The following is a 12934-nucleotide window of genomic DNA, read 5'->3' on the forward strand; positions in this document are numbered from 1 at the left end:
AGTGTGTGACTGTGTGTGAGGCAAGTGGAGATGGGAATATCCAAGGGCTGGATACTGCCCAGATTAGCAAAGGCATATAGTGCTTTTGGAAAACTCCACAAAAGAGTATGGCGTAATAAACACTTGAAGAAAAGCACCAAGATCAGTGTTTACAGAGCCATAGTGCTGTCTACTCTCTTATATGGCTCCGAATCATGGGTCATCTACCGCCACCACCTGCGTCTCCTAGAACGCTTCCATCAACGCTGCCTCTGCACTATCCTAAACATCCACTGGTCAGATTATGTGACCAACACATCTGTTCTAGAGCAAGCAGCTATCACAAGTATTGAGGCCATGTTGATGAGAATGTTGCCCGTAACAAAGACACAAACCAACAGAGTGCCGGTTTATGCGGTGCTTTATTCAGGGCCCGGGAACCTGTGGACTCGCGTCCCAAGTCAGGATTCCGAAGACCCTCATTGTCAGTTCAGCTTTTATACACAAACAAGTTTATGTGCAGTTTCCACAGCAAAAACAGTTACAGTTTCCACAGCAAACCAGGTGCAGTTACAAACAAGCTCATACTTCATACTGATAACAATTAATAATCATCTACTCTAATCATAAATCTGCTTAAGTTGTCTTACCCCTAGAAACTGTTTAACAGACCCTTGCCACATCCAAGGTAACAAATCGTTATATACATGCTTGACTAGATCCTTTGATTATTGTTTCCACTTCTTCAGCACACACTCCATGCTCACAAACAAAGTTGCTAACTTACTACCTTGGAGTGTTGCTTTCTAGGCCTACTCTCTTACTAAGCCTTAGCCATTCTACTACCAAATTTAAATTGCTCTGCAACAAGAACACAGCTGCAATGGGCAGGGCACGTCTCAAGGATGAAGGACCACCACCTCCCTAAGCTTGTGCTTTACGGTGAACTTGCCACCAGCTGCTGCATGAGAGGAGCCCCGAAGAAAAGATACAAGGACTCCCTGAAACAACATCTCAGCCTTGGCCATATTGATCAACATAACTGGTCTACTCTGGCCTCAAACTGGGAGGCCTGGAGACACACCATCTGTAATGCAGCTGTCTCCTTTGAGAACACACGCAGGATCACCCTCGAGGAAAAAAGGCAACGCAGAAAGAACCGTGTATTTTGCAGAATACACCATCTAAAGAGTCTTTCTGCTGTGCCTTTTGCAATTGGATATGTCTGTCACGTATTGGCCTCATAAGCCACCAGCGTGCCTGTAGCAAATGTGGATAGAGCCTTCCTAAATCTTCGTTCGCGAAGCCTAGCCACGATGAGTATTTGTAAGCTTGGCCCATATTATTGGTCATGGCAGAGCTAAATGTATTCATAACCCTCCTCTCACTTTTAATCACTTTTCCTCTTCTTAGACCAGACAATGAGCCAACTTGAAAGCACTTCTGAGAATCAGAAAGCTTGGATGTAGATATAATTACAAAGACCTGTCAAGCATAGAAATGTTGGAGACACCAATGCTATTTCTCTCCTCTTTTAAGGATGTCATTTTGTGGTTTGTTTGATTTTTTTTTCTCTTTCTATAGAAATGCTTACACATTCATTAGTGCAAGGGAAAAAATTGCCTTACCAACTCAGCAGCTAGGGTGCTCACTCACATGACCCTCTTAGAATGCTGGAAACTTTGCCTCCTTTCCAGGGGAAAAGAAAACTTTAGGTCTAGATGAAAAGTTTTTACAGGGTTGATATTTCAGTTGCAGTGGCTCAGTAGTTACTAACAAAGGTGGCAAACTTATTTCTCCCATTATCAGCATGGAAAGATAAGGATATTTAATGTTCATATTTTATTTTGTCTTCAAGTATATGAAGCTGTTTTTAAAGTTGTTCAATGAGCAGTCTTAAGTCCTGCTAGTGGTCTACTTATATTTTAATCAAAATACTTTTTCTGTTCAGAGATCCTCAGAGAGACCGCCTGTGTTTAGGAAAAGGAAAAAAAATATATGTCCCTAGAAGATGATCTACTCCACCTTGTTATCTAGAGAGAAACGAGGACCTTGAAGAGCCTGTTTTCTTCACTGCCTGTAGAAGGAGGCGTGTTGCCTGGTCCAAACACTGACATTAACATCACAGAGATTTGGATTGGGATACTTACTGCCCATCTTCACAGGCAGCATCCAGTTTCCTCAACATAACCAGTGAATTTCATTTTGGATCCTCCAGGGTGTCCTCCTCAGCCTCCAGCTGCAGCTCTAGCGAGGTGCTGGTTTCCCTTAGGTCTGAGACACTTCAAGCTGTCCTACACTGATAACTCACACATCCTAGAGCATCCAAGCAACACCAGATGCCTTCCCATACATGTCCAAGTTGACTCTAGTCATCCTCTGAACACTGAGATGAAGACTGTGCCCCTGGCTGGGGTTATTTCGTGTGTTACACAGAGTCAGACAGAAGTTTTTGCTGCTGCCTTGTTCAAGGTGCTTTCGCGGTTTTTCACTGCTCTTCCTTTTCCTTTTGGACTGCAGTAAAATGTTGATCGTTTGGACATCTTTGGTCATCATGATTTTTTCTGTCAGTGTTTTGAACTGTCAGTGTGGCACACAAAAACTGTGAGATGGTTTAAGCTAAATATTGTGTCTTCCAGGTGCTGGATGTCAGTATTGATGATGTATTGAGGTTGATTGTGTGTTTCTAAAGTGCATAAGAGCACAACTGAAGCATATACTCATTTAGTGAAGATACAACATTTAGGGTTCTTAGAGAATAACAAGTTTTGGCTGGTTTTCCTTGGCAACAGAATTACTAAGGAAGAATATGCATTACAATTCTATTTCTGAGCAAAAACTGCCTTAAGGCCACAAAACTTGAGGTGTTCATATCAAAACATTTCTGATTTTCAGTTGAGTCCAAAGGATCCATCAATGGCTGGTCGAAGCTGATACCTTCTTCATAGCAATAGATGGGAAAGATCATGGGAAATAATGAAGACAAATATTGAAATCTAGATCTTTTAGCTGTGAAAATAAAGGAGAAAAGGAGAAACAAAAGTGAAAGAGTGAAATGAAAGCAGTGCAAATGGGGTGGAAACAAAGTTTCTGCACTGAGTGACCAAATCTTTTAATTTCTCAGAATTGGCTTCTCATCCATACAAGAGAGGTTGACTAAACTTAAGTGAAACACAACTATAGAATAGCTACTCAGAACTCTTTTCAGGTTGGTGATGGATACAAATTTAATTCCAGTAATTCCAATCAAATCTGATTTTTATCTGTTTGGTTCTTTTTTCCTACTGCAAGAAGTGAACAGTCTCCCAGGTGTAGAGATAGGAGGCAGAGTTTTAGCTGTGTTTATTCCACACCACCCACGTCACAGCAGGGATGTGGTTTTCAGCAGGAAAAGCCAAGAGCCAGAACCCAGGAGTTTGCCATTTTGGCTGGCTTGCCCCAGCGGAGGGACTGCTGCCCATCGACTCTGGCAGATTCGGTCCCTCTGCTGGTCCTCTCTCCTGTTTTCCACATGACTACAGACCTTTTCTGTGCTGCTGAACTGGCAGCCCCAGTGGAGCACAGCCAGGGGAAGCCATAACTGTTGCTGGAGATGGGAAGACACAACTGCTGCTGCTGCTGCTGCCATCGGAGTCGGCATTTCAGCAGCAGAACTCTTTATTCTGCATGAACTATCTCTCCAGGTTTTGTTTTTTCTTTCTGTCTCTCCTCTCTCTTTCTGGGCTGGAAAACATAAACGGGCTGGAAAAAAACACACCGGGCACTCTCTTCAGGGAGTGTTTTTGTTTGTTTGGTGGTGGATAACCTTTTTTTGGGTAAACCATTCCCTCTTTTGTACAATCTTTTATTATTGTTGTTATGATTCTTGCGGTTTCCTCAGTAAATTGTGATTCCAACTTATAATCTCTCTGAGTATTTTTCCTCTGCTATGGAAAGGGGGCAGCTTGAGTGGGGTTAATTTCCCCCTCGGGTTTTTAAACCAGTACAACCATTAATTGTATTGATTTTTGTAGGCTCATGAAAGAAAGAAAGTAGGAAGCAAGGAAGGATGGAAGTGGGAGAGGAAGGGGAAAAAGGCAAGGGAAAGGGGCTGTTACAACCCGCCCCAGAGGGCAACTCAGGTTCTTGTTAATAGATCCCTTGGGGTGGATTAGAGTGAAGTAACACTGAATTATTGGTGTTTCTAAATATATATATATATATATATATATGCACTGGGGGGTTGTTTTAGAAAAAATTGGCTGCAAAGGAAAGCAGTTTTTGGTTATAGTTATCTATAGTAATACAGCAAGATAAAAGCATAAAAATAACACTTAAGAAAATGTGTAATGGAAAAGAAAGAAAGAGAAAGAAAGGATAAGAGTAGAAAGATCTCACCACCCAAGGATGCTGCGACAAGGCTTCATTGTTGCAATTTTGATGTCACAGTGAGGAAGGTGATGGTCACAGTCTTGACCCATTGGGGATGGGGGAAGCCCATGAAGCACAAAATTCTGTGGGTTAATACATGCTCAGATTTCGGTGGAACACCCAGGTACCTCCCCTGGCAGGGCAGGGGGGAATTTTACACTGTCTGATGTAACGCTGTGGATCATGTTAAGTCCTCTGGTGAAAGCCCCAGAAATGAGTTGGGGGCGCTTCAGGGGTCTTCGATGGTTCTTTGAAGACATGACAGCTGTCTCACATCAGCATAGTTGAGCCAATTATGCCCCATCGGAAGTGATGAATAATGTGAATGTCCCAATACATTCCCCAGGGTGGGGGCAGTTTTTCAACTGAGCCAGTTGTGAAAGGGATGACAATTGGCATGGTAAAATGTGCTATCCTGCCTCTGCAGGGTCTGCTTCTTGTGAGCCTTCTCCCTTATCTGGCTCAAAACCTAGCCTCCAGTGTTGGCTGCTCACCCCCTCCGTCTTACACAGAGCAGAGGTTTCGCCACCATGCACAAAACACTCTCCTCTTTCCCTTTGCAAACCCGGCCCCAGCAAAACACCCCTCGCATGGCTGGTTGTTTTGAGTCATTTGAGCCTCTCACAGGAGTAAATGATTCAAAGTTGACAAGTAGCCACTTAGACTGAAGATTGAAATGTGAGCAGCTGGAGTTGAATGAAATTTCTACAAGAGACAGCATGGCCCCTAAAGGTACCCAGTCAAATTAAACAAAGGCAGGAGGCTTTATCAGGCTAATTCTGTCCTTGGAGTCACATATCCCTTGATGTTCCCAGATATTTCTTAGAGCTTTTAGGTTAAAAATTGATCACCAGCTGGCTCGGGATGCATTTCAACTGCTACTGTAAGTGTGTAATTGGTTGGGGACATCCCCTTGCCCTCAGAGGGAGCATAGTTCTGAACCACCATCCCTGACCTGCCTAAAATCAGCTGAAATCAATCCCACCCACAGGGCAATTAGGGCTTTCAAGAGACTCTTCTTAAACCGGGAGTGAGTCATGTGTCAGAGGCAGCTCAGCTGTTCACTTCTTGGGAAAAAAAAAAAAGAGATGCATTGAGGTTGCTGCCTTTTCAGCTGCAGCCAGTTCAACGGAGTTGAAACAAATCTAAAAATTCCTTTTCTTCCTCTCCGTGAGGCAAGGCTTTGGCTGACTTTCTATGGAGTATGCCAGGTACTAATATCAACAGATTGCTCAAGCTGTGGCAGGAGATCATTTGCACTTAAATATAACTTTTAACCTGCAGCGTAAGCTGACCGTAGGAATCATCAGCCCAACGCTATCCCTGATGTAGGAAAACAAGGGAAATACTTGTATCCAAATTTGCGTGACCCACATTGGAGGAATTGGATGGCAGAACTGTTGCAGGTAGGACACTTCAAACTGTTTATTGTGAGTGTATAAAGCAAATACAAGGAAGAACTAAGGCCAAAACTTAAAGGGCCTCAGAGCCACTACGCACGAATTACACAAACTGAGAGTTGTGTCTGAGAGGTGTTCTGCGTTAGGAAATAAAAACTAACCTGTCAGTGAAACAATGACTGCTGTGAGGGACGTTGACTTAAATAAAGAACTAATGCTCAAAGCAATAGTCTAAAACTTTCATATGGGTTCAAAGAGCAGAATCAAGAAGCTTCCGCTTCAGCCACATGGATCTAACAATTAAGAAAACCAGTGTGAATGTGTGCCAGTGGAGAATGCAGGGAGTTTTTTATGTCATTCTCTATCTGTCATGCACAGGCTATATTGGGATATCACTCAAAAGAGTCTTCTTTAATTTCTACGTTAATGGAATCAGTCAAGCCCAGAAAGATTCCTTTTAAATACACCAGACCATTAACTGTCTGAGAATTTTAGGAGTTTAGTTACTATGATTGCAAGTTAAAGTTGCCTGTGGCTCCAGGATCTACAGCTTGCACCTTCATGTTAAAAAACCCACAGACAAAAGATGGCAAGTTATAGCCAAAAGAGAAATTAGACGGAGTCAGTCCGAGGAGTGACTGAGTCATGGCAGGGTTGTGTGCTCTGCTCTTGCTTTGACAGCGTGTCCTTCTCTGGGTGCCAGGTCTGTTGAGATGACGTGTCTGAAGGGCACACAACTAACGCCCCCTTCCTCCTGTCAGGCTAATTTCTTCTTTCTTTCAGTGCGTCGGTTTCCCATCTCAGACATTACGAGCACACAGAGCTGCCACGGCTGGCCCAGCACTGCCTGAATTTGCCCCTGGCCTTGCACCCACAGCAAAACTGCTCGGGAGAACGGGGAAATGTCACTAATGAAGTGAATGGTGCTGAGCTTCACCCTCTGCACTTTCTTACCATCCTCTGTGGGCACCTCTCCCTGTAATTTTTCCTTCTTCCTTTGCCTGCCTACAGACAGAATTTGGGTTTGGTTTACTTTGGTGCTGCCTTCTTTGGTCTGTGGGTGTTTCAGTTGTCAGCTGGGCTTTCCTCCAGTGACAGGAGTTGGCTTAGGTCTTCCCTTCACAGCTTCTGGTTCCTCCATTTGGGGGTGCTTTCCCCAGAGCTGGGCTCTTTGAAGTCTTTCTGTCCCACTGACAGCTGGGGAGTGACGTGAATATGAGCCAAAGCCTCCCACAGCCTGAGCTTCCCTGGCTTTCACCTAAAGTTGAGTTGCTCTAAAGGTAACTTTGGATATCTCGGAGGAAGCTGCCTGCCCTGTCAGTTCCACTCTGTAGAAAAACCCAGGTCCCAGCAGAGTGCAAGAAGCAATGTCCACTGCTCCCTACGTAGCAAAATGGTTATTCTTTCTTGGGTCTGTGGGTGTTTCAGTTGTCGGCTGGGTGTTCCTCTCAGTGCAGAAAGTGCCTATGGGACCAGCTGAGAGCACAGACCTGACATTTGAGGGGAGCACATATTCTTGGCAACTAACCCTATGCCCAGAATGGAGCCAGCCCTTAAATGCTAACTCCTCATAGTCGAAGGCTTGGTCACTGTCCCAAACAATGCCACTTGGAGAGCGCTGACACTGCACACTCCCACTACAGTCGTTGCCTTCTTACTTTGCTCAGCTCAGCCTGTTCTACAGTTACACCCTTCGATCCAGCAGCTCTCCAGCAGTTCCCAAGAGACTCTTTGAGTAACTGGCTGAAGCACCGTCATGTGACTACAGCTCTGACAGTCTGTCTGCTTGATTCCTCCCAGATGGAGTCAACAGAGGAAACAGAATCAGGAAACCACACTCTGCTGACTGAATTTGTCCTCTCTGGATTGTCCAGCCGCCCAGAACTGCAGCACTTGCTCTTCTTCACATTCTGCTTAGTTTACACCATGACTGTCGTTGGGAACCTTCTCATCTGCGTGGCCACGGTGCACCCCACCCTCTGCACGTCCATGTACTTCTTCCTCCGGGTCCTGGCCTTCCTGGATGTTTCCACAGCATTGACTGTTGTCCCCAAGATGCTGGTAAGTTTCATGTCAGAGGACAGGAGCATCCTCTACATGGGCTGTGCCACGCAGCTCTACTGTGTGATTTTTTTCGGAGCCACTGAATGGTACCTTTTGGCAGCCATGGCCTATGACCGTTACGTGGCCATTTGCAACCCCCTGAGATACACTGTCATCATGAATGCCAGAGTCTGCCTTTCCTTGGTCCTGCTGTCCTGCTGCAGTGGCAATGTTGTGTCTGTGGTGCAGACAGCTTGGGTGTTCACGATGCCCTTTTGTGGGCCCAGGAGGATTAACCACTTCTTCTGTGACATTCCCCCGCTCATCCTGCTCTCCTGCAATGACACCTCGCTGTATGAAAAGCAGATGGTTGCAGCCACAGTGCTGGCCATCTTCACGCCATTCTGCCTCATCCTGGTGTCCTATGCCTGCATCATCTCCAGCATCCTGAAGATTTCCTCTGCAGAGAGCAGACACAAGACCTTCTCCACCTGCTCCTCACACCTTATTGTTGTAATATTGTACTGTGCAAGTGGAACCTTGAATTACTTACGACCGAATTCCCGTAATTCACAAGACACTAAGAAAGTTGTTGCTGTCATATACACAACCATAATTCCCATGTTAAACCCCCTGATTTACAGCCTGAGGAATAAAGAAGTGAGAGAAGTACTAATCGTAACTATGGCTGTGTTGGTGAAGAAATAAGTCTGTTCTGGCCCGTGAATGTGTGTATTAAAAATCTTATTTCCATTTTTGGTGTGTGTGTAAGGTTCACCAGCTCAGTGGACACAGCAGAATCAAAGAGAAATTTCACATAGTGCAGGGCCAGAGGAAATGGCATGAAGCTGTGTTGGGAAGGATTAGGATAGATACTAGGAAAAGGTTCTTCATCCAGAAGGTGGTCAGACACTGGAACAGGCTCCCCAGGGTGGTGGTCCAGCCCCAACCTTCCAAAGTTCAAGAAGCATTTGAACAATACTCTCAGGCCCATGGTGGGATTCTGGGGGTGTCCTGTGCAGGGACACAAGTTGGACTCAATGACTTTTGTGGTTCTCTGCCAATTTGGGAGGTTATGTGATTCTCTGAATCTAAGAAAGCACCTTGGGATTCATCTCCACTAAGGTAAGTCTTCTGCTGTCAGAAATCAACATACACCTTAAGAAACTCAATACAGATTTAATGCAACTGTACCCCACTAGGGATAAATTTCCACATTCTCTGTAGTTGCTGTTTTGGATACAACGATGGGACCTGTGGATGTAACCCATGGCATACATGAAACTTATGCTTCTTTGCAGTGATACTCTGTGTGGAAGTGCTCTAGATGAGATGAGGTTGTCTAATTTTGAATTTTGAGGTAGTTTTAGGTTATTGCTGAGTCTTCTTGAAAGTCAAAGGAATGTAATGAAGAACTCCAGAAGGAAAGCTGGCCCAGTTCTATGTCTCCCTCTATGATTATATCCTTATGCCATTAGTTATAAAAGCATCCAAGACAACTTATTCCTGGTTCCATACAGGGACTTTTACATTCCCCTCAGATCAATGGTGTGGGAAAATGTGGTTTCCAGAAAGGATAAACAGTCAGGAAGCATGGGAGCGAAAAGAATAGTAGAATCCACAGACACGACACGTCTGTGACTCCCATGGGAATAAATTCTGTCACCACGGCATGGGTTTGCAAATGAAAAGTCTCTAAGTATCTGTTTACTGGAAACGGAACTTTCCAAAGGGACAAAGGAATACACAGCATTCTCTCTGTGGATGGAGTTTAGTGACCTGCTATGAGCACAGGTTTCTGTTGGGATAGGGCTGTGTTACACTCAGCTGTGAAACCACACGCTGTATTTATATTGGGGTGGCACGGCAAGGGTTGGGGGTGGAAGGAGAGCTGCAGAGGTGTCCTCAGTGAGAAGAGAGCAAGAGGTGCCCCCATGTCAGACAGAGCCAAGACTCCAAGACGGATCCACCACTGCCAAAAACAGAGCCAAAGAGCAATGGTGGTGGTGGCTCTGTGATAACAGACTGACACTGCACAGCAGCTGTGAGAGCGGAGTGAGAAACTGTGAAACATCCCTACAGACACCGAGGTCAGAAAAGAAGGTGGGGGAGAAGGCACCCTAGGTGGCAGGCAAAGAGTCCCTTGACCACCGTGGAGAATCTCAGAATCACAAAATGGTTCAGGTTGGAAGGGGTCACAGTGGGTCATCTGGTCCAGCTCAAGTAGGCTCTTCCTTGAGCACATTGCACAGGATTGAATCCGGACAGTTCTGGAATATCTCCTGTGAGGGAGAATCCACAGCCTCTCTGGGCAATCTCTTCTTCATTTGCTCTCTCTGGATCACAAGCCCCACACAGCTGTGAGCCCGTGCTTTCCAGTTTTGTTCTTTTCCGCTTACTGTGGCAATAGATGTTTATGCATCTTCATGCATGTTTTCTTTCTCCTTGGAGCTCAACTGTTTGGCCAAGCTGCTCCCCTGATAGATCTGCTTGTTTTCCTGTGTATCCAAAAGGACATTTTCATGCTTGAAGGAGATTTGCCTTGAAGACATGTTGAGCTCTCTTGTGCTCCTTTGCCCTTTACAGAATACACCTGTGGGATCTCATCTACTGTTTCCTTGCCAGGATGGGAGGCTGACATCATCCCGGGATCTGTCAGCAGGAGACCAGCCAGGAAATCTAGGGATGTGATTAGTGTGCTTTACTCAGTACTCACCTGACCACCCACACCTACAATGCTGCATCCTATCTTGGGCTCCATAAGAGAAGGAAAATGGGGATATACTGGACTGACATGCCAGGAAGGAGGTTGGGGCTTGAGGACAAAGCCTACAATAGGAATCTTTCCCACAAGTTCCCAGTTGGCCCACTGCCCACCCATAGAATTGCTGCTCCTTCACATAGAAGGAAACCCCTTCCCTCTGTCCCTGCCTGTCTTTCCTGTACATCCCTCATGTGGCGCAAAATCGGTCAAATGAAGAGCTCAGGTACTCCAGGGACATCAGGGTTGTGCTTGCAGAGCTCTGACAAGCTTCTGTTTGTGTGTAGCCATGTGCAGAGAGCCCAGTTTTATGCTGTTTCATCTTTCTTGAGCGTCTCCCCCCCTCATTCCCCTGCCCCATGGATTCAGCACACAGCCCTGTGCCCCCTCCCACCTGTGAGCTGTCATCCCTAACCTCAGGTGCACCTGGTTAAACGTGTGTCTCATCAGTATGACTTCTTGACAGATATCTCACTACACTTCCTTGCACCTCTAGACAAGTGAGTGAATCACACATGACGTCTGGGTGTTCTTCTTTTCATGTTTCAGGCTGTGAAATGGAGATGTATCAGTGTGGCACAAATCCAGTGAAAAACCTGAGCTCACTTAATACAACAAAATTCAAGTAGTTAGGGGTTGGCCACTACCATTCCTGGGAGACAAAGTCAACAGCCACCTGGACTGCCTTAGCAGGGGCATGGCCAGCAGACTGAGGGAAGGAATTAGCCTCCCTTTGTTCAGTACCTGTTAAACAACATCTAGAATTCTGTGTTCAGTTTTGTGACCCACACAAGAAAGGCACTGATAATCGAACCCAGTGGAGGCTTAATGAACCCATCCTAGAGATGAATCAACACAGAGCCAGAAAACACAGATGAATGCCTTGGCACCCTCTTCCATAGTGCATCAATGTGAGGTCAATCTCTAGCTGTCCTGTGCAACAAAATAGCTAATTCCACACGGAACTGAACTCATCATGAGCAGTTCACCCTACAAATTCTCCCACAGGTCTTCATGGAGGAAATCAGGCTCTAGTCCCTCTTCTCTACACAACTTTCTGATACTTCGAGCTCTATGTTACAGCCCCAAACACCTGCACACCACCCACGACACTCCACTCACAGCCCCAGTTTCATGTAAAGCAATTCTTCTCTTTGTCGCTTGGACCGTCATCTTCTTATTTCAAGCTCTTTGAAAGTAAGAAAAGTTGTTTTGTCTAAAAATTCTGGGGAGAGGATTGCTGTCTGCCGGAGACCTTGGCAAAGGGCTGCATGGGGGGCCGTGGTGACCTCTGTGGGTTCCTCAGCCACAGTATGAAGCAAAGCTGCTTTGCACTTCCTTGGTCTGAGCATCAGGGATCACTCACTGGAACAGTTTCTTATACAACTGTGAATATATCTTCATTCTAGTCAGAGCACAAGGTAACTCTCCTCTATCAACCTCTTAGCTAATGAGCTAAAATTCAGGTTATATCTTTTCTGTCTTTGTGCAAGACACCAGGAAGAGTTTCCAGGCCACCAAAGGTAGGTTTACAAAGAGGCTGTTGTCCAGAGCTTGGAGTCCCTGTGGTGGTACATGTGCTGTGCACAGGACAGTTCTAGAGTCTTCTCCCAGACATCAATGATGCTGAGATAAAGGGGAGTTTTCTCTTGAAGGAAATGTCCAGTTTATAGAGGCTGAAGTTAAGACACACTCACTCATGCAGAAAGTTACCAGAGGCTCTACTTTTGGTGCTTTTTCTTTTTAATTTTTTTTTTTTTTTTAAGCACATCACCCAGGTTGTTTGCTGTAGAACTGGAGGGACACTGTGAATGAACATTTTAAAATGCATGATCTGCTGGGCCATTGATGGAAACAAACTTAGCGTGATGTTCATACTGTTTCTCTGCAGCAATGAGTTTTCCTCATGCATGGAAAAAGGTGTTTCAGTTCAGTAGGAAGCAGTTTCAGTTTTCAGTTCAGAGGACTTAATACAACCATTCATTTATCAAAGCACAGAACACAGTTTATACCCAGAACCAGACAACAAGCTCTCAGTACTCTGCAGAAATCTCAGTGATGCTTTGAAAGAATTCTGAGAACTTTTCAAGGGACATTTTTAATAATCAGCATTGGAGAAGAAAATTCCTGAAAAGCAACACTGAATCATCTTACTGAAAAGCTGCGAGGTAAGGAAAAGAAAACTTCACTGTTCCAGGAGCAAATCAATATTGACCATGTCTGTCATTGCATAGTCATGCAGATGGACATCAGACTACCCTATAGCTGCTCCTCTGACAAGACTGGGAACAAGCTACTGAGTTCACTTTGGGGCACTAGGTAACCAACTGGGTAACCAAGT

The 12934-nt window shown here is 45.2% G+C and overlaps 1 protein-coding gene across 1 annotated transcript; it reads left to right on the plus strand.

Moving 5' to 3' along the window:
* The first annotated feature begins 5506 nt into the window (after positions 1-5506).
* Positions 5507-8546, plus strand: LOC135403124 (olfactory receptor 10A7-like). Its single transcript, XM_064636836.1, has one exon. It carries the CDS (start codon positions 7347-7349, stop codon positions 8538-8540), a length of 1194 nt encoding a protein of 397 aa, XP_064492906.1. The 5' UTR covers positions 5507-7346; the 3' UTR covers positions 8541-8546.
* The last annotated feature ends 4388 nt before the right edge of the window (positions 8547-12934 follow it).

Source organism: Pseudopipra pipra, chromosome 26 (genome assembly GCF_036250125.1).
Source record: "Pseudopipra pipra isolate bDixPip1 chromosome 26, bDixPip1.hap1, whole genome shotgun sequence".
NCBI classification, from domain to species: domain Eukaryota; kingdom Metazoa; phylum Chordata; class Aves; order Passeriformes; family Pipridae; genus Pseudopipra; species Pseudopipra pipra.